At 42.4% G+C, this 22430-nt stretch overlaps 1 protein-coding gene across 2 annotated transcripts in view; it reads left to right on the plus strand.

Moving 5' to 3' along the window:
* Positions 1-768: 768 nt before the first annotated feature.
* Positions 769-22430, plus strand: part of Nek9 (NIMA related kinase 9) — a 40604-nt gene continuing 18942 nt past the window's right edge. Inside the window, exons 1-10 of one of the 2 annotated variants that reach the window (XM_052185396.1) lie at positions 769-1128; positions 3632-3809; positions 5719-5774; positions 6296-6366; positions 7551-7656; positions 10362-10493; positions 12978-13088; positions 15622-15686; positions 18882-18932; positions 20042-20234. In XM_052185396.1, coding sequence (XP_052041356.1) covers positions 913-1128; positions 3632-3809; positions 5719-5774; positions 6296-6366; positions 7551-7656; positions 10362-10493; positions 12978-13088; positions 15622-15686; positions 18882-18932; positions 20042-20234 — 1179 coding nt within the window. In that variant the 5' untranslated portion in view covers positions 769-912. The remainder of the gene's footprint in view (positions 1129-3631; positions 3810-5718; positions 5775-6295; positions 6367-7550; positions 7657-10361; positions 10494-12977; positions 13089-15621; positions 15687-18881; positions 18933-20041; positions 20235-22430) is intronic. The other variant, XM_052185397.1, reaches the window with a different exon arrangement.

The following is a 22430-nucleotide window of genomic DNA, read 5'->3' on the forward strand; positions in this document are numbered from 1 at the left end:
CCCCAACAGACACATAAACCTTGTTTTCTCGGTACTGTGAAGATCTGGGGCCATAATACCATTTAAAATAACAACAAAAAACCCTTTAGCATAGTCCCCACTTAGGCAACCCTGTGGTGGTAATAGTCCTGTAACTTTATAGATCTGAAGAAAAAAAATTTTAACGTTCACAGTAGTTATGAAGTTGTTTAAGGTAACATAATAATGAAACTGTATTGATATTGCAATCCCCTTGGTGTCTTGAAGGAAGCTCTCAAATACAGTGAGCACCTGATGTCTCAGGAATGCTTCATGTTGAATCTGGAAGGTGAGAAGGGAAGAGAGAATGGTAGGTACTAAGTAGAGCTAAGGTATTTTACAAGTTGTGAAGAGGGGACCTATGGTGGTCCTAGGAGAAAGACCCTAACCTGCTCGCTCAGATGTCAGAAGTCAAATGTTTTAGCTTGCTCCATTATCTTTACTACAACAGTTCTACAAACAAGAGCCCTGCCCAACAAGCCAAGTGACTGCTGACACAGTCACAAGCTGTTGGGACAAACTTGTCGCCAAGATCAGCCTGGACCACCTCCAAAGTCTGACGCAGTCTAGAGAGCTGGTAGAAGATGTAGGGAAGCGGTCTGCAGACCCACTGTGTGGTCGCTTTCCAGCTTCGGATGCGAAAGCCAGCAACGCGCCAAGGTGTGCGGGACGCATCTGCAACAAGTGGGCACACGAAGGCGGAGGAAAAACCTCAGCGAGCCGGAAACACCAGGAACTGCTTCCGGGTCAGGGGGCAGGCGCCACCATGGAAGCTCACTGGGCCGCGGGGCCGCGTAAGCCGCTGACTGGCGTCTGAGGCTAGTGAGGCGCTAAGCGGCCGGGGCTGCTCGTCGTGGATACGCAGGCGGCTCCAGCCGAGCTGCGACCTCCGCCATGTCGGTGCTGGGCGAGTACGAGCGACACTGCGATTCCATCAACTCGGACTTCGGAAGCGAGTCCGGGGGTGGCGGGGACTCGGGCCCGGGGCCCAGCGCTAGCCCGGGGCCGCGAGCCGGCGGTGCGGCGGAGCAGGAGGAGCTGCACTACATCCCCATCCGCGTCCTGGGCCGCGGTGCCTTTGGGGAGGCCACGCTGTACCGCCGCACCGAGGTAGCGGCCCCCGGCTCCGGCCGCCGCCGGGCCTCCCTGCGCCCTCCTTCCCGGCCCCGCTTTCCAGTCCTGCTTGCCCCCAGCCCTCTATGTTCAGCCGTACGCCGGGGATTAGGTCTCAGGGGCCCCACCGTGCTTTCGCTTCACCTGCTCTAGGAAATTGGTTTCATCGCCGCTGTCACTGGGCGAACTGAGCGGTCTTTTGAAATTTAGTTTAGCGATAACTTACCCCCGCCCCCGCAAAACAAACAAACAAACAAACAAACAAAAAAAAAACCTTTCCTTTTTTTAAAGGTTTTTTGAGGTCCAAACGAAGGTGCTTTGCACATTGGAAACAGTCTATAAAGGCTTTCTTGCACTTTGAGAACAGTCTATAAAAGCTTACTTCCTTCCCTATAGCTGTTCAACTCAGCAGCGGGATGGGGAAATCGGTGTGTACATCCAAATAGCCACACTGGCAGTTACAACACACTGCTAGCTCTGTAGGTTTTGTTTTTTTGGTTTTTTTCCCCCCATAAGTGATCACTCGGAGGATTTCTTTGGTCACCAGAAAGATCTCTGTGTCTTGTTTTTTGTTCGTTTGTTTGTTTCTTTGTTTTCTTCTTCTTTTTCCTTCAGTGATTGTAATAAGACAAATATGTTATTGGTGTAGTTGGTTCTGGGGAAACAAGGACGCCTTTCTTTGAGAACCCAAGGAAGCTAAGTCATTTTTCCCACCTTCTTGCATAAGGTCACAATGGAGAGAGACCCATGAATTACTGACTCCAAAATTAAGAATATATTCTGATTTAAAACCCTGTAGTAATGATTCTACCTCCAAAAATGAACCATAACTTGGGTTTAATTGCCACAGCCTTAAAGTTCTAGCTTTAGGGTAAACATTTAATGAGAACTTACTGAGGCTGCAGAAGGTGATTCATGCACCTGCAATTCTGGCGCCTGCTCCCAGCCGGCACTTTGTGCTGGGGATAAAACAGGCTTTGCCAGTGCTCAGAAGGCGATCTACCGCTGAGCCATACCTCCAGCCCCCAGCATATATCTATGAAAAACGGAAGAAAAATAGTTGCAAGGAAATATCTCTGTGTTCGTTTCTATTCCAGCAACCCATTAGTGGACATTGTCATTTATAGTAGTATGTGTTCTTATTTGTGCCCAGAGGAGAGCATCACTATTATTTTCTGGCATTTAAGTCAATATAGTTAGGTGGCTCACTCACCCAAGGTTTAACCAGGAGCACCAGTTCCCTATCTCTGTCTTATATGTCATGTTAAACTTGATTACTAGCTTCCGAAGTCCGAGTCACATTTACATGTATGGTAAAAAAGATTCAAGTTTTCCAAAAGAACGTTTGAAAGGCCTTGCTGAGGTATTCTAAAGGAATGTTACTGTGGGTGCTGGTGGGCTACAAAGCAGTAGCTAAAGAACGAGAAGTATCCCAAAGTGGGGTAAAGGTTAGGTCGGTCTGCATGGAAGGGACTGCAGCTGATGCGGGTTAGGAGAAGCAGGGTGTGTGGGTGTGTGTGTGCATGCGGGGGTGGGGGGGTGGGGGGGTGGGTTAGGAGAAGCAGGGTGTGTGTGTGTTCATGCGGGGGGTTAGGAGAAGCAGGGTGTGTGTGTGTGTGCATGCGGGGGGTTAGGAGAAGCAGGGTGTGTGTGTATGTGCAGGCGGGGGGAGTCTTATTCACAAAGAGTAAATGAAATCATGAAGTTTATGAAATAAGGCAGGTTTAATACTTGCATTTTATCAGGCCCTGATGTTAGCTGGAGACGCTACTGTGCACTTCTCTTTCTCAAATGCCAGCTCTGCCCCACGCCCCATTCTGACTAGGGACCCTAGCACCCCTTAATAGAATCCCTGAGATCAGGTCTCATCTAATATTAGTACCTGGAACTGATAGAGTACAAATTAAGGGTAGCAACAAAGTAATGTTTTGATTTTTTTCTGTATGTTTTATTCTGTGCATGTGTGTGGAAGTCAGTTCTTTCACTGTACAGGTTCTTGGGGCTCAAACTCAAGTTCTCAGGTTTGACAGTACGCACCTTTACCCACTAATCCATATTAGTAGCCATCAAATAACACTATATATTTTTAAAAGATTTAGTTTCATTTTTAATTCACTGTCTTTATGTGGGTATGTGTAAGTGAGTGGTGGTCCTTTCAGAGGTCAGGAGCATTGGATCCCACCCAGGGCCTCCCAGAGCTAAAGCCATAGGCATTGTGAGCTGCCGAAAGTGGACACTGGTGATCAAACTCTGGTCCTCTGCAAAGGCAGCATACTCTCTTAAACGCTTAACCGTCTTTCCAAGCCGGAAATACCACCTTCGAGCGTGTCTCCCCTGGGTTTAGCAAATCATAGCAACTGTGCAAAAAAGTATGGTAAAAGGGGTAAAGAGTCATCCTTTGCCCCTGTAGGAGGTTTTCTTTCTAGGCTCACAGGTTGGGTTTGGATCCATGTACTGCCAGGCGAGAGGGAAACACACTGCTCCTGCTCCTGTGTTGTAGGATGACTCACTGGTGGTGTGGAAGGAAGTTGACTTGACCCGGCTTTCTGAGAAGGAGCGTCGTGATGCCCTGAATGAGATTGTCATCCTGGCACTGCTGCAGCACGACAACATCATTGCCTACTACAATCACTTCATGGACAACACGACCCTGCTGATCGAGCTGGAGTACTGTAATGGTAAGCAGGACTCCACGGCGTGGCGTTCTCACTGCGAGGGAGAGGAGTATAAGAAGGACCTGGAATGATAAGAATGGATTTCTGGAGAAATGGCTGAGATCTTAGACAGTTGTGTGATGATGTTCAGAGTATGGGGAGAGTTTCCTCCATCATTCTTTCTTATAGGTAGAGTTCCAACCATCTCCAAGTTACTGAGTTTTATGGTGGGGGATAGGTTCTTTCTGGTTTCTGTTACTTGGTTTTTGTGAGTCTCGATACATCTCAGGCTTGCATAACCCAGATTAGCCTTAAACTGATAGCAGTCCTGCTTCTGTCTCTCTAGGGCTGAGATTACAGGTGTCAGCCACCACTCCTGGCTCTGCAAATCATTTCTTCAGTTGTGTTTTGTATATGTTTTTCAGGGTTTTCCTCATGGAATGACAGCTCACTATTTTAGACATAATAGCACAGTGCTACATGGTGTGATGTTTAATGAAATCTTATATGGGATACTTATTTGCATTAACTTTAGCTAATGCTATTCTACTTATAAATGCTCTAAAGATCATAAGTAAATGAGAAAAGCCGTATAGTGTGACCTTATTTTTCTGGTTTCTGATTGCTTAGACACATTTATTTTAGATATAGATAGATAGATATAGATATAGATATAGATATAGATATAGATATAGATATAGATAGATAGATAGATAGATAGATAGATAGATAGATAGATAGATAGATAGCAGTTCTGCCTTGTTGAAAAAAACTAAATTCTAACTGACCTCACATCCTGGGATCAGTTGCCCTCTAACCTTGCGGGGAAACAGCCTTGTGCCTTACTTGCCTCATCTTAAATGAATTTATTGATTCTAAGGTTTTATTAAGTGAGTTCTTTATATGAAGCAAGTGTTTGATAACAGGCTTATTATCTGCCAGCCTTATTAAACATGGAATAAGCTCCTCATCCTGTTCTCAGCCGCACATTGAGGAGGTCCTGGCTTATTCATATGCACTGTTGCTTCATGGTTAGCTCTGGTTCTGAACAACCCTAAATATACAACTTTTTAAAAGATTTATTATTATTTTTTATGTGCATTGGTGTTTTGACTGCATGTATATCTGTGTGAGGGTGTCGGATCCCCTGGAACTGAAGTCACAGACAGTTGTGAGCTGCTGGGTGCTGGGAATTGAACCCAGATCCTCTGGAAGAACAGCCAGTGTTCTTAACAGCTGAGCCATCTCTCTAGCCCCACAAGTAATTTTTAAAGTAGCAGGGGCCTTACATAATTCACTTCCTTTTGGGTTAAGAGGTACTAGAACAAATGATACATTTTTTTCACACTTCATTATTGAATTGCAGGGGAGGAGAATTGTAAAAATGTATTTATAAATTGGATTAGTAGGTAGGAAATAAGATGAAATTTATACTTATTTTACAGGAAGAAATGAGTAAAAGTAATAATAACTTAAAATCATCTAGGAGTAGACCCTAGATTTTAGGAAGCCTTTTTAGTACAAAGGAAAAGTTATTTATAAACACTGTATTTTTAAACCAGTGCATCATAGGTGTAATCTCCAGGTTCTAGTAGTCACATTGACAAAATTGCTAAGAAAATACTGAGTCTAGAGAAGAGCTCACTCTGGCTTTGAAGCTGCCTCCCTAAAGACACGTGAGGGATCTCGCCCTCAGGCTATTGAATGTCTGTACTGAGTATCTTGAATGGGAGGGGACTTGTGACAGATATTTCTGACAGGAAGATGATAAGAATTTTGTCTATATAAAAAACACAAGAGGGAAGAAATGATTTCCTTTGGAAAGGAAGCAGAACCCTTCATTTCCTGATGTCAACTGTTAGAACCCTATTAATACAGCACCCAAGCGTTTGTCTCCATTGAGCAACTCAACCTGTGTTTTGTTCAATTGTAGGAGGGAACCTCTATGACAAAATCCTTCGTCAGAAGGACAAGTTGTTCGAAGAAGAGGTAATTGTTATGTGTGGCAGGAAGCTAGATTATGTTTAATTCTGCATTCTGGTTCTGTCTTTACTCTTCCAACAATGAAGAGTGTTTTTTTCCTTTTGTTCAGACTCCTTCCAGGCTCTGAGCGATATTCATGAGAAAGGAAACCTCTAACAAGGAGGCGGTCTATAGCTGCTTCCTAACCGTTTTACCTCCACTCCATGATTCTCTATGGGCTTTCTTTCCTGGTTCTATTACTGCATACTGGTATGCCCAGTTTTCTGTACCTTTGCATTTTTCCTGGGGTCCTTTTCACAAGTCTGCTTTACCATACTGTATGTAATGATCTTGGAACTCTTTTAGATGACCCGTGTTTTCTTTTTACCCTTAATACTTTTCTTTGCCTACTCAACCTACAAGCAAGGGCTATCAAGTTATGCTGAGTTGCAACCTCTGGTTGCAGCTTCTTTGGTGTGTATGTGTGTGTGTGTTTATTTAAATGGGGTTTTTGTTTCTAATCCAAATATAACATTTTGAATCTACAGATGGTGGTGTGGTACCTTTTTCAGATTGTTTCAGCAGTGAGCTGTATTCATAAAGCTGGGATCCTCCATAGGTAATGTCTGAAAAGAAACTTGTGGATTGGAGTCTTCACATCCAATGCAGTTCTAACCTAAGGACCTCCGTTAGCATCTTCATGTCAGGGTTTCCTCGTTGATAGTGAGGCAGAAGGAGTGAGGAAAGGATGGTCTCTGTGATCTCTGAGCTTAACCTAGGTTTGTGATCTAGGAAGAAGCTCCTCAGTGTCTAGGTGACTAAGTTCTTAGTTATGTCTTTTAGACGTACCTTAGAGTTGCTTTCATTGATTATCAATGAAGTCCAGAAGGTGCTGTGAAGGGAGAAACAGTAAATGTTTTCTCTGAGGGAAAGTATTGGCAATTGTTAGTATTGAAATTTTATTTTTATTTAAATACAAATCTATTCATTTTATATGATTTTTCCAAGTCTTTATTTGATAAAAATTTGGGGGAGAAAGGTTACCATTCATGTCTTGCAATAGAAGAAAACCATTCTACGAACCCTTTCACCTTACACTCTTCCTAAGCAAGTGACCATTGCTGGCAGCTGGTTATACTATATCAGAGTTTCTTTTAGTCATTTGTCTGTCTAGTTAGACAGTACAGACTGTATTTCTTTAAAGCTACTGAGTGTCTGCCTATATTGCATGGCTGCTACTTCCTTTTTAAAAGTAAAGAAATATTCTCTTCTGGTTTCTTTACATTTTGTAATAAAAGAAGCCACAGTGTGAGCCAGACGGAGATTGTGTTATATATGATCAATTCATCTTTAGGAAAGGGGCCAACAGCTTTATTTAGATAATTGAAACAGCCTTATATGTTGTTTCTGAGCCATGCAGTCTCTTGTGTCATAACAGATCATTTGAAACTATGACGTAAACTCTGTGTTAAGGTATGTAATTCAGGGTCTACCTGGTAACTGAAAAGCAGCGAACCTTCTAGGAAATGGCTCTCTGGAGCACCATCCTATCCTCTGACTCCTCCCCAGTGACCTCCTTTGCTGGGAAGCCCTAAAGAGAGTGAAGATAGTTCTCTGCCCTTCCTTTCTAAGCCCCTTCTCTAGCATTAAACTGGTGGTGAGCACTGTTTGCGGGGCATTTACAACCCTGTGACAGAAACCAAGAGGTGCTAAGCACTTTATTTTTATTCTGTTCAGATCCCAGGAGGTGGGGCGGTTAGTTCATTGTTACAGGGGCTTACTATATTATATTTTCTTTTTCAGAGATATAAAGACATTAAATATTTTTCTGACCAAGGCAAATCTGATAAAGCTTGGAGACTATGGCCTAGCAAAGAAACTTAATTCTGAGTACTCTATGGCTGAGACAGTGAGTACAGTCTTTATCTTTAACTTTTTTTGAAGTTTTTTAAAATATATGTTCATACATGTACCTGCATACGCGTATATGCACCATATGAGTGGAGGTGCCCACAGAGATTAGAAGAGGATATTGGGGTTATAGGCAGTTTGTGAACTAATATGGGTGCTAGGAACCACACCTGGGTCCTCTGCATGAGCTATAAGGACTCTAAGCCACAGAGCCATCTCTGCAGCTCCCTAATGGGTTTGTTTTGTATGAGTACACATGGTGCACATGGAGGTTATAGGAAGACTTGTGGGAGTCACGACACTTTCTGCCAAGTGGATCCCGGGATCAAGCTTAGGTTCTCAGGCTTGGCAGCAAGTGCCGTTAGCAGCTGAGCATCCTACCTGATTTTAAAAAGATCATTAATTGAAAAGCAGACCTAAGATGGCCTTTAGGACAGTGATCTTTTTTTTTTTTTTTTTTTTTTAAGATTTATTTATTTTTATGTATGAGTACACTGTTGCTGTCTTCAGACACACCAGAAGAGGGCATCAGATCTCATTACAGATGGCTGTGAGCCACCATGTGGTTGCTGGGAATTGAACTCAGGACCTCTGGAAGAGCAGTCAGTGCTCTTAACCTCTGAGCCATCTCTCCAGCCCCTAGGACAGTGATCTTATCCTTAGCATTAAAACCTAAGAATTTCATCTCTAATTTTATAGTGCTCTGCCCTTAAAAGAACATGGAAATGTAAATTAATACAATTAACTTTGTCCTAATGTTTTCTGATATCCAGACATGCCTGCAAACAGTGTAGCCATCCAGACTTGAGAGTATCTGTTTCAGGAACTCGGTGTTTGTATAGTAATGACCAATTCCTTATGGATTTTTTTCTGGTAAAACCAAGATTTGACTGTTAACTTTTAGCTAGTTAAATGCAATAAAAAAAAGAAACAAAAAATGTTTAAATGCCATTTAAGCCTTTGACATTTGTGCTTTGCTAACTGAAGATATCTGTGTTCTCTTGGAAGTGGTATAGTTAATATACAAAACATTTTTATTTTCATACCTTTGTGTTCTTTTTTGAGGTAGTGACATCTGTGTGGCCCAGGTAAGCCTTGACCAGGCATCCTCCTGCCTCAGTGGTAGGATTACAGTGTGTGCCACTATGTCCAACTTTTAAAGACCATTCTTGTAGGTTTTTTTGAAGCAGGGCCTCACACCCTCTATGTAGCCAAGATCTTGATCTTGATCTAGCCATTGACCTGCTCCCATCTCCCAAGTGCTGGGTTTACAGGTGTGTACCACTGTGCCTAGCTCCGAGCCCATTTTTGCTGCATTGGATTTTGTTGTTCATGTATATGGGTGTTTTGCCAGAAGCAGGTGTCACCCCAGATGGTGTCAGATCCACAGAGACTGGAGTTATAAACAATCGTTATTTTTGTCATACACGTGCTGGGAATTGAACCCAGGTCCTCTAGAAGAGTGGTTAGTGCTCTTAACCACTGAGCCATCTCTCCAGGCCCATTCTTAATATATTGGTTTCATGAATATCAGTTTCATTATTTCCCTTTAACTCCTTTATTCAGTTGCCATATCTCACTACCTATATTTAGCTTTTACCCACTGGTAAACTTTTTTTTTTAAGATTTATTGTGTGTGTGTGTGTGTGTGTGTGTGTGTGCGCGCGCGCGCGCAACTGTATACCTGTATAAGCCACAAGTAGCCATTGGATCCCTTGAACTTGAGGTGCAGGCATTTGTGAGCTGCCTGATGTGGGTGCTGGTTTCCAAACTCCAGTCCTCTCTGATAAAGGACTTGACTGAGCATTGAGTCCTCCTCACCCCAAATCAGTAAACGTTTAAGTGTGTCTCTGTATTAGCCAAGGTGCTCTGTCAGGTCAGAGCTAATAGGTGGCTCTATATTAAAAGGAGACTTGTTAGAGTGATGTCCAGGCTGTGGTTCAGCCAGCTCAGTGGTGACTATCTCCTAAATGAAAGGCCTCAAGACTGGATGTCTCAGTTGGTCTCTGGTCTGTGTTGGAGTCCTGAAAAGGTAGATTCCAATACCAATGAAGTGAGTATCATACTTCCGGAGTAAGATAAATGAACTTGCCTGCAAGATGAGGGCAAACAGGCAAAAAGTAAAACTTCCCTTTATTGTGGGCTGCCACTAGACAGTGTGGCTCACACTTTGGGTGGGTCTTTGGATCTGAAATGATCTGGATGTAGGGTGGGTGCTTCCGTGTCAGATGACCCAATCAAGAAACATTCCTCACAGGTGTGCCCTGCTGCTTGGGTTTTAGGTGATTCCAAATGTGATGAAGTTGTCCAGCAAGATTAACTGTCACAGTCTCTTACCTGTTTGAAGTCTAGTGTAGACTTTGATTGTATAAAGTCTGTATGAGGCCTGAACAAATGAGCTTTAGTCTTCCAAGTTATCCATAGTGCTTTCCTGAAAGTTGCCCTTTAGTAAGTGGCCCAGGAGATTTGCTAAGAATACTGTTTGTCCTGCTGTGCAGGACTGGCACCTCTACCCACAGAGCTGAACCCTCAGTTCCACTTGAGACCTTGAGTTAGCATCATCTCACTTTTGCAACCTGCTAGTGAGTGTTTTGTGATTGTTAGCACTAATTCCTTTAACTCTTAATTTACCTGTTGAAATGGTTATATAGTTACCTGAGAAAAGAAATTAATTCTGTATTTTTTGTTGTTTCTGTCGTTTAGCTTGTGGGCACTCCATATTATATGTCTCCAGAGCTCTGCCAGGGAGTAAAGTACAACTTCAAGTCTGATATCTGGGCAGTTGGCTGTGTCATTTTTGAACTGCTTACTCTGAAAAGAACATTTGATGCTACAGTAAGTTGTGTATTGTCCCCTTTGCAATGCGGTATGTGTTGAAGTGAATCAACTTCAGTTGTTCCTGAAATTCTGATTTCCTGAACAGAAATTCCCTGTAGTAAAAATGAATGAATGAATGAATGAATGGCCTGTAGAAAAGACCCTGGGTTATTGAATGTTATTAAAATGCCATAGACCAGATTTTTCTGCAACTTGAATTCCTCTGTTGAAATGAACATAAGCAAGCAGTTGGAGCACTGTGCTTGAATTTGTTGACTATAATTTTAAAAGTCTCCAGAGCAATAGCTCTCAACCTGTGGGTTGAGACTCTTTTGGTCATCTAATGACCTTTTCACAGGGGTCAAATATCAGATATCCTACATAGCAAGTATTTACACTACAATTCATAACAGTAGTCAAATTGCAGTTATGAAGTGGGTCACCCTGCATGAGGCACTGTATTAAAGGGTCGCAGCATTAGGAAGGACTGCAGTAGAGTCATCCCTGGGATGCTTCAGCTTAGAAGCTGTTTCATTTCTTATAGTTTAGTTGCATCTGTTTTGTTTTGTTTTTAAGCTGAGGCTATTATGTGTCACACCTATCAACGTATTTTGAAACATCACATACTTCCTAAGTAAAAACTGTCTTTGGTTTTGGTTTGGTTTTGTTGGGTTTTTTTTAAATATTTATTTATTTTATTATGTGTAAGTACACTGTAGCTGTCTTCAGACACTCCAGAAGAAGGCGTCAGATATCATTACAGATAGTTGTGAGCCACCATGTGGTTGCTGGGATTTGAACTCAGGACCTTCAGAAGAGCAGTCAGTGCTCTTCACCTCTGAGCCATCTTGCTAGCCCCTTTGTTTTTATGGACAGCAGATCTTTAAATCTTTCTTTTCTCTTCTTTAAAGCCTAAAGTAAAAAAACATAAAGCTGTTTCTGAAAGTTTAATTTGCATTCAGAATTACTTGGGCATCTTGTTAAAATGCAGATTTTGTTGGATCAGGTCAGGTGGGATGGATGGGCCATGCTCTGTGTTTCTAACAAGCTCCTAGATGCTGCCCTTGGCTACATTCCATTGGCTACACTTTGGAGCAGATTCCCGTGGCCAGGTGTAAGAATGTAGACACATCATTTCTGGGATCCCGTTTCCTCACTCTCACCTGAGAATGACGCCTGACTCCCTGTGGAGGTTTTCTGATGCTGCATGTAGGGAAAGGGAATGTAGGGTAATGGGGACTCACCCGTCTGTTTTGAGCCGTTTCTTTTCCGAATTGGTATGCCTCTAATTCTCCTAAATAGTGGAGTAAGAAAAACAGCTTGTGGAGAAGACAGGCTTTAGATGCTGTGATACCTTGCATTTGGGGGTGTTGGGGAGGTGTTTTGTTGTTGTTTTGGTTTAGTTTGGTTTTGGTTTTTGAGATAGGGTTTCTCTATGTAGCTCTGACTGCCCTAGAACTCACTCTATAGATCAGGCTGACCTCAAACTTAGACCTGTCTGCCTCTCCAGTGCTGGGATTAAAGACCTGTGCCACCACCACCCAACTGATGCCTTGTTTTTTGTTGTTGTCTTGTTTTTACTACCTGTGATTTAGAGCAAGTTGTTTTGTATTTCTGAGCCCCATTTTTCTTGTGTACAAATTAAGGATGCTAATAACTTCATTATATTATGTTTATAAAGATAAGATACATGTAATATGCCTGTCTAGTTTACAGTAGTTCCTTAATAAGATGGTGGTGCTTATGTTACACTGCTGTTAACTACCTCTCATTTTAAGATACTTTGTGAATTTTTTTTGCTGGAAGCAAATTAGTTAGCAAGAGAATTGGGGGAACCAAGCATGCTTAATCATGCTTCTTTTTGTGAGAGATGGGCAGGGTCTCATGTAAAGCATGCTGGCCTATTCACCGTTTACCCAGGGATGAACTTCAACTCCTGATCATCACGCCTCTGCTTCCCTAGACTTTTATACCTGGCTATGCTTTTATTTTTCTTGAGATTCAGCTGAAATGTGAGATTATAATGTATTCCAGGAGCCCCATGGTTGGCTACACTGTCCTAGTTGTGATCTCTGTCTTGGGGTTCCCTTCATCCCATCTAACAGTAGCACCCCCCTTCCTGACACACACTGATGGTCCTTCTTTGGAATCAGCTGACACAGCCACTTCTCTGAATAGTCACAGATACCTCAGGCCCCTGCTTGGTAGAGATAATGCTGTCTTTTTGTTTTAATTGTTAATTACTTTATTTATAAGGGTATTTTGCCTGCATGTTTGACTGTGTGCCACACGAGTGCCTGGTGTCTGCAGAAGTCAGAAGACAGTGTTGGATCCTCCAGAATAGGAGTAACATATAATTGTGAATCACCCTGTAGGTGCTGGGGATTGAACCTGGGTTCTCTAGAAAAGCCCTTGATGTTCTTTAACTACTGAGCCACTCCTCCAGCCCAATAATGCTATCTTCGTATAACCAGGAACAATGTAGTCCTCCTTTTCTTCTAGAACCCACTCAACCTATGTGTGAAGATCGTGCAGGGAATCCGGGCCATGGAAGTTGACTCTAGTCAGTATTCTTTGGAACTGATCCAGTTGGTACACTCATGCCTCGACCAGGTAGGCCTGATGTATTTATTCATCTGTCTAGCCTCAGAGTTTGGGGTATGACATAGATATGAAGCACACAAAACCATGTCTATCTCCTCAAGCTTGTTTCAGGATAAACATTGGTAATTTATGATACTTGTGTGCTTTAGCAAGCAAACTCTTATTCTATTTTTCATCATTTTAAAAATATTTATTTATTATGTGCATTGGTATTTTGCCTGCATGTATGCCTGTGTGAGGGAATCAGATCCCCTGGAACTGAAGTTATAGACAGTTGTGAGCCGCCATGTAGGTGCTGGGAATTGAGTCCAGGTCCTCTGGAAGAACAGCCTGTGCTCTTAACCACTGTGTTCCTTTTTGGTTTTTTGTTTGTTTGTTTGTTTTTTTTATGGTCAAGTTTTGGGCTTTTGTCTTTTTACAAGGTTTGTCACAGCTCAGGCTTGGCCTTGAACTTGCCATGAGCTTCCTGAGTGCTGAGACTATAGATACAGACCGTCACATCTTGTAGGAGGATAACTGGTTTTATAAAACTATAGTCAGGTATAATAAATTCTTAACATAAAAAATATATAGTTCTATCAAAGTTTCTTTTTTTAACTACTTTTATATACATTGATGATTTGACTGCATGTATGTATGCATGAGGGTGTTGAATCCCCTGGATCAGGAGTCACAGACAGTTATGAGCTGCCTGCCACGTGGGTGCCAGGGACGAACCTCTAGAAGAGCAACCAGTTTCTGTTCTTTTCTTTTTTTTTTAAAGATTTATTTATTATTATATGTAAGTACACTGTAGCTGTCTTCAGACACACCAGAAGAGGGCATCAGATCTCGTTAAGGATGGTTGTGAGCCACCATGTGGTTGCTGGGATTTGAACTCAGGAACTCAGGACCTCAGGACCGGAAGAGCAGTCAGTGCTCTTAACCGCTGAGCCGTCTCTCCAGCCCGAGCAACCAGTTTCTTAACCTTGTGTTCCGCTCTAGTGTTTCTGATGGTATGGGCACAATGCCTCTGGCATCAGATTTGCCAGGGACCTCAAGAGGAAAAGGATGGTTTCTGGGCTACTCCTACTGCAGGGTCTCCTGGAAAACCCAGAGACCTCTCTACGAGGGCCCCAGGTGACTAGGCGCTTATGTGTTAGGCTTTGAGAGTTGATGCCTTGACTGAACTGATGTGGAAGACATACTGTACAAACCTTCATTCATGTGCAGTGTCTGTAATAGCAAGGGACATCACAATAAACATTAAGGATAAAACATTAACGATGAAACATTAAAGATGAAATGCAATGTAAGAAAAAATATGTTTTGTGAGACAAAATCTTATTATGTACCCTTAACTGGCCAGGAACTTGCTGTGCGGATCAGGTTGGCCTTGAATCACAAAGACTCATCTGCCTCTGCCTCAGGAACACTGAGGTTAAAAGTGTTCCACCATACTGGCAAGGAATTAATATTTTTATTGAAGTTTTTTTTTCTTTTTGAGAATTTTATACAGGGATACCAACTACATTACTCCTGTCTCTCTTTCTTCCCCCTCAAACTCCTCCCACATCCCTCTTCCCCAATTCTTGATTTCTTTTTTAATTATTATTGTTACATCTATATACACCTATAAATATACTCATATATATTTTCACATATAACCTACAGAGTCCAGGCTCTAGAAGAAAAGGAAGACTGTATTGCTCCTCATTATGTAAAGATAGTATTGGGAGAGAAAAAAAAAAGCCGGGTGGTGGTGGCGCACGCCTTTAATCCCAGCACTCTGGGAGGCAGAGACTGGTGGATTTCTGAGTTCGAGGCCAGCCTGGTCTACAAGAGTGAGTTCCAGGACAGCCAGGGCTACACAGAGAAACCCTGTCTTCAAAAAACCAGAATCAAAAAAAAAAGATAGTATTGGGGCTTGAGGGCTGGCTCAGCAGTTAGGAGCACCACGTGCTTTTCCAGAGGACCCAGGTTCAGTCCCGGCACCCACATGGTGGCTCGCAACTGTATGTTACTCCTGTTCGTGAAAAACCAACAGTCTTTTCTTGTATGTATGTGTGTCTAGGGATGACTGCTGGGGTCTGAACAACATGTGGGAGGTCGTTCGTGGAGGAAATGGGTTCTTCCTTCTTCAGCAGCCATTGACTGCTTGTAGCTCTTCATCTAGGGCTGGGGCCATGCATAATTTCCAGTCCCCACTGGCATGGCAACTGGTGAGGTCGTTATGCTGGGCTTGTTCAGCAGCCATAGTATAGAGAGTTCATGGTGCATTCCCCTGTCATGTCTAGGGAATAGGACATATAAGCATTCTGACTTCTCATTCTTAGAAATTATAATTTTAATTATAAATATAAATGTATTTTTATAATTATACATTTATATTTATATTATACTTTATAATAATAATTAATGTATAATTATAAATATATATAATTATAAATATAATTAAAATAAAAAGAATTTATTTTTAAATTGGTTCCCATATTGCCCATTCACTTTTTTTTTTTTTTTGCCCATTCACTTTAAAAGAAAACTAATCTTTTTTGCTGTTTAGGATCCTGAGCAGAGACCCACTGCAGATGAACTTCTGGATCTCCCCCTTCTCAGGAAACGTAGGAGGTAATCCACAAAGAAATCACTTCATCCATAGATGGTTGAGAGTACCCAAGGAAGGGCACTGTCTCTCTCCCCAGCGCTCTGCTCTCATTGCTTAAGGGTACCTCGTTGCTGTCACCTCTTAACTATTCTGGGTTTGTCCTGATAGGACCCAAGAGCTCTCTGTTCCTTCACATCTATGCAGGTTTTAGTTCTACAGTTTAGGCATTATACTTAGATTTGCATTTAGGAACTTGGGGTGTGTTATGTTATGTTGTTTTGTTTTGTTTGAGACAAGACCTTTCTCTATAACCCAGGCTGACATCAAACTTGCCATCCTCCTGCCTTAGCTTCTCTAGCACTGAGATTATAGGCATAAATCAGCCTATAATTAGTTTTTTGAGGAACCTCCATGACATGCTATTTTATATCACCACCAATGTGTATAAGTTCCTGTCTCTCCACATCCTTGCCAGTAAGTGTTCCTTTTTAGCCTTCTTAGTGATAGCCTTGTAATTGGGGCAAGAAGAGCCTCCTGGCTTTGATGTGCTTTCCCAGCTGATGGTGATGTTGAACATTTGCTATATACTTGCCTGGTTTTTTGTTTGTTTGTTTGTTTGTTTGTTTTATCTTTGAGCAGAGTCTGTTCAAATCACCATTTTAAAACAAAGTTAGGCCAGGCAGTAGTGGCACATGCCTCTAATCCCGGCACTCTGGGAGGCAGAGGCAGGCAGATTTCTGAGTTCGAGGCCAGCCTGGTCTACAGAGTGAGCTCCAGGACAGCCAGGGCTATACAGAGAAACCCTGTCTGGAAAAAACCAAATCAAAAAAAAAACAAAAAAAAACAAAGTTAGGTTTATTTTCTTTTAATCGAGGCATTCAGGTTCTTCCTGTGTTCGGGAAATTGGCTCCTGTCCATATTCTCTGCTGCTTCTTCACAGTATTGTTCCCCAGGCTGCACAGAAGCTTTGTCCTGTGATGTCTCCCATGTTTTAACTTTGCTCTCAGTGCCTGTTCTTTGTTCTGACATGTCTAGTTCAATCCTAAAGCTTTTTTTCCATATTTTCTTCTAATTGTTCCATACTTTGGGGTATATTGAAATTTCTGTTCCATAACTATTTTTGTTTGGTTTCTACTTGTTTATTTTCTTAAAATTAATTTTTTAATTTTATTTTATATGTACGTCTTGCTTGAATGTATGTATGTATGTACCACATACATACCTGGTGCCCAAAGAGACCAGAAGAGGGCAACTACTGCCCTCTGACGGGAGTTAGCAGTGGTTGTGAGCTGCCCTATGGACGCAGGAACCGAAGCCCTGGCTCCTGTAAGAGCCCAGTGCTCTTAACCACCAAGCCGCCCCTCCATCCCCCTCTGTTTTATTATATTTCTAAAATATCCTGATCATATTCACCCCACACTCCTCCTCTCCCATCCCCACAAGCCCTGACCATTTCCCCTCCCACCGGCATGTTGGCTCACCTTTTTATAACCCATTGAGTCTTAATTGATACTGCCTGTGGGATGCTAACTGATCCTGTTGACTTGCTCTTGCACAGGAAGCTGTAACCTTGGGGAATTTATGACAGAGCAGCAGCCACGCCATGTCCAGAGGGCAGCCCTGCTCAGCTCTCTTCCCCACCATCCAGCAGCTCCTACATCCTCTGAGACCAGCTCTCCCCGCAGTGTGCCCCAGGCCTTGTTGCTTCATAACCAGTGTTTTAATATCTAGAATTACGTGTCATGCCCAGATACAGCCTGAGAGCTTCTATTTTTGTTCTATGCATATTCAGGCACTATTCTCATTTGGGACTCATTAAGCATATTTAATTTTTTTATCTATCTTATTTCTCAACAATATAACCGTGGCTTTAATCTCTAACTGAAATTTTTCAATTAATTTTTAATTGAATTTTTTATTTTGCACTTTGTACTTTGATTGTAAAATATAAGATGCCATACTCTAGACAGAGAAGAATAATAGAATGAAAAGCATAGATACAGAGAGTTGTGTACAATACTCTGGAAACACAACTTTAGTGGTTCTAGACCTGGCCAAACTGCCTTAAGAGCTTTCAAAAATTATTGATGCCTGTAAGATACTGTAGTAATTCATAGATTTATTCAGAATGATGAGCCTGGCTAGAATATGGGTTATAAAGAAAAGAAAGAAGGATCAGGATGCTTGAATGCCAAGCTTAATTCAAAAGAGAGTTCACGGGCTAGAGAGAGAAGCACTCAGTGCCTTCACAGGATCTAGGTTCAGTTTCAGCACTCACTCCAGGCCACTCACAGGCACCTAGCTCTGGGAATCTGACCCCTGGCCTCTGCTAGCACCTGTGCTCATGTGCATACACACACACACTAAGATATATCTTAAGAAAAAGAGTACACCAGGACTATTTGTATGTAGAGGACAGTTTATGTGATGAGAGGGCTGCCCGTAGAATTTACACAGTAGAACTTGTATGGTCCTCAGGCTGGCCTAGGACGGGAGGACTGATTGGGATGTTTGGAAGCAAGGCTGGTGGGAAGACACTACTGTGTTTATGAGGCAGACGGGAAGCGAAGCTGTGCAGAACCGAGGCGATAAGATTGGGCAGGAGAAGTAGCAGAATAAGCACGGTGATTGAGTGTAATGGTGTATGACTATAATCCCTGAACCTGGAAGGCAAAGGCAGGCGACCACAAGTTCAAAGCTGGGCCGAGACACTTACACAGACACATACAGAGGGAGGGAAGAGAGAGAAAAAATTTTATAAAGATACTGTCTATGAGGACTCTTTAAAAATATCACAGTGAAAGGGAGAGAAGAAAGTCAGAGATGACTGAAGTTGATTGGGAAAGAATGAAGGAGTATTGTCAGTTACACAAATAGGGACATCAGAAAGAAAAGCTGGCTTGGCAGAAAGCCCAGGATAGGAGATACTGCGTTTGTCAGTCAGTGGCCAGGTCAGATGGAGACGTCTATCATGTGCGGCAGAGACTCTCAAGGCTCCCTGTTCCAATCCAGGTCATTTCTCATACGTACAAAGCAAAGCCCCATGCCCCTGTGTTTAACAAGCCATACAATGTCAGGCCTGTGCAACTCAGTTTTTTGAGTTGCTTTCCTATACAATTGTCATGTTTATAAGAATTTAGTTTATAAAATGGATTAAAGGGGCATGGTTGCAATGTACCTGGTATTTTACTCATGTAACTTTATTTTTCTTTTGGTAGAGAGATGGAAGAAAAAGTCACTCTGCTCAATGCACCTACAAAGAGACCAAGGTAATGCTCAAGAGACTGTGGAAATACTGTGTATCTTCAGTTTCCAGTCTGGGAGGCTTACTTGAGTCTGTGCATGTGTGTGATTTGATCTCAGTCTGTGGTGCCAGTCTAGGAGCCCACATCAGCTTAAATGCCAGATAGTCAGTCCTTTTGTTTGTTTGTTTGTTTTTGGATTTTGTTTTTGTTTTTTTGTTTTTTTGTTTTTTGTTTTTGAGACAGGATTTCTCTGTATAGCCCTGGCTGTCCTGGAACTCACTCTGTAACAGAGACCAGGCTGGCCTCGAACTCAGAAATCCACCTGCCTCTGCCTCCCAGAGTGCTGGGATTAGAGGCGTGTGCCACCACTGCCCGGTTTCTTTATTATTTTTAAGGCTCGTTTGTGCCTTGTGTGCATGCAGGTACCTTGGACCCTCTAGAGCTGCATTTGCAAACACTTGTGGACCACCTGGCAGGGTTACTGGGAGGCGTCTACCGCAAATGCACACTCTGCACTGCTGAGCCATCTCCAGCCCCTACCGAGTATTTTTGTTGCTTTGTTATTTTTTTTTTAAGTGTATGACTGTTTCACCAGCATGTGTGTCTGTATATGTGTGGGTCTGGTCTCCATGGAGGCCAGAAGAATTCCCTAGAACTGGAGTTTGAGCTGCTGCTAGGTGCTGAGACTCAAACCTGGGTCCTCTGGAAAAGCAATCAGTTCTTTCGGTCTCTAAGCCATCTTTCTAGCCCCCAGATAGTCTTTTCTGAAGAAAAAAAGAAAGCCATCATTTCCTCTAAACAATAAAGTGGATGTTACTACCATGATTGTTGAAAAGTGGAGCTGTTAGGAACTGGCTGGAATCTGGTCTGGCTGAGCTGTGATTAACTATCTCAAGTGGGCTTGGGTAAGCCTGTTTTAAGAGAGGATCGAAAGAACATACTTTCTATGCCCACACTGGCAGTTTTTCTGAGAGTAGAGGCGGGGATTTACTTAGCCCATCCTGCTTTTGTTATGTGGCCTCAGGGATCAAGCCCAAGGCTTCTGATGCACTAGGCAAGCACTTAGCTCCATTCCCAGTCTTCTTTGAAACCATCTTTATGTTAAATGTACCTTTGTTTGGGGATGCTGGCAGGTCAAGCACTGTGACTGAAGCACCCATTGCTGTGGTAACATCACGAACCAGTGAAGTCTATGTTTGGGGTGGTGGAAAATCCACACCTCAGAAATTGGACGTCATCAAGAGTGGCTGTAGTGCTCGACAGGTGTGTGCGGGGAACACCCACTTTGCTGTGGTCACCGTGGAGAAGGAACTATACACCTGGGTGGTGAGTAGAGTGGGCTCCAGGCCCTGCTGTTTCTGGGTCCTGCTGTGTGGGCATCCTGTTAGCTGTCCTTGTGTGGCATGAGGTGATAGAACATGTTCCTGGGAAAGCACCTGTGGACTTTGTAGGTCACTCCTGCAGCTCCATTCCAGACATGGCAGACACCTGGGAATGGTTTTGGATGAAAGAATGGGAAAGGGAAAGAAAATGTGAGAATTTTGGGTCTGGGTTCAGAAGACTGGGCTAGCTGTCGTGGACAAGTAGATGATTTCAGATGTGCCAGGTACTTGTGCTCTGTTTCCATGAGATGAGAGCAGCTAGTGTCTGTGAAGCTTTGTCAGTGAGTGAGACACATGCCATGTCAGGAAATGCTAAGCCCTCATCTGTAAACAAAGTGCTAAGACTTTGCTGCTGTTGTCTTCTGAAGGGCTGGGGTTATAGGTGTGCACCACCAACGTGCTTTCTGCCTTTTCCAGATCTGCAGCTCTCCTCACTCTCCTACAGTACAGTCCGTCCTTGCCACTCAGCTAGCATGGCTCTTCAACCAGTGACCTATAAACTGATAAAATAAACAAACACCTCTTGCAGTCCTGGTTGACCGCTCAACTACCTAGCTAGCATCATTAATTGACTGTTCCCTTTAAGTTCTGTTGTCACTTGGCTTCCAGTTTGATTGCTGTGCCTCTGTAGGTGCATTTCAGGCTACCAGCCTCACTCTACCGTCTGAGGAAGCTCTTCTATTTCAGTGGCTTCAGCTTTTTTCATAGGTGCAAGTATTTGTCTTATCCCCTACTTTACCTCATTATATGAGAATAGACAATGAGTAATTGTGGATCTTTTTTTTAAAGGTGATTTGGCCTCTGTCACAATGATGACCTGCAGTTATTTCCTAAAACCTTATTCCCTAAAGAATTATTCTGAAGGAAGCTATCAGAAATAGAATGAAAGTAATGCCTTACAACTGTTTATTAAAGGGCTTATATTTGAGTGAGTACATGGAAAGAATTGCTATCACTAAGAAACGGTTACAAAGCTATGAGGACTGTTCTTAGCACTTCTGCCTGGAGCCAGCAAGGAGAAGCTGAAAACTAGGAGGTGATCTTCCTGAGGCGGTTCCACCATAGACTGTCAAAGTTAATGACAGCTTTGCCTCTCTAGGCAAGGCTGAGAAGATCTCATTTTAGGAAAGATTCCTGCTAATAATATGCTTTTCCTGTTATTATTAAATATATATAACAATCACTAGGAATTAGCCCACCCTTCTGAGCAGACCTCTGCAGAACAACAAAAATGTACTGTTTTATAGTGATGCTATAAAGACAAATTGATGATTTTTTAATTCTTAATGATGATCCTATAAGATTTCCTAAAATTCTGCTGGGCGGTGGTGGCGCACGCCTTTAATCTCAGCATTTGGGAGGCAGAGGTAGGCAGATTTCTGAGTTCGAGGCCAGCCTAGTCTACAGAGTGAGTTCCAGGATAGCCAGGGCTACACAGAGAAACCCTGTCTCGAAAAACAAAAAAAAAAAAAACAAAAAAAAAACAAAAAAAAAGAATTCCTAAAATTGGGCAGGAGAGATGGCTCAGCAGTTAAGAGCTCTTCCAGAGGTCCTGAGTTCAACTCCCAGCAACCACATGGCAGCTCACAACCATCTGTAATGGGATCTGATGCCTTCTTCTGATGTGTCTGAAGATAGTTACAGTGTACTCACATACATAAATAAATCTTTAAAAAAAGAAAAGAATTCCTAACATTATAACAGTAATTATTAAGCTCTTTTATAATAGGATTGCCATTAAGTCCTTTCTGATGTCAAAACTGCAATGAGAACTCTGCTAGTCTATTTGTGTTTACAGCAATCAAGTGCAAATGCTTCTGAGATAGCAAGCTGGCATCTACAGCTTGGAGCACATTTCAAGAAGTTGTAAAACAATTAACAAAAGGTCATACAAAAGGGAACTAAGGATTTCCTATAGGTGCAAGGACAGAAGAGAAAATACTGACTGGGTTTATCTATACAAAACTTCACTAATAACTTAGCCACAAAAATTATGGCTTTTCATTTTCAATGAACCTGTTGAGTTAGTGACAGGTAATGAATGTTTAACCAGATAATTATTTTTAATAGATATACATGTAAACACTCTGTGTTGTAAACTTCTTACTCAACTTATGATTTAAATTTATGTTCAAACATC

Source organism: Apodemus sylvaticus, chromosome 6 (assembly GCF_947179515.1).
Source record: "Apodemus sylvaticus chromosome 6, mApoSyl1.1, whole genome shotgun sequence".
Lineage (NCBI taxonomy): Eukaryota > Metazoa > Chordata > Mammalia > Rodentia > Muridae > Apodemus > Apodemus sylvaticus.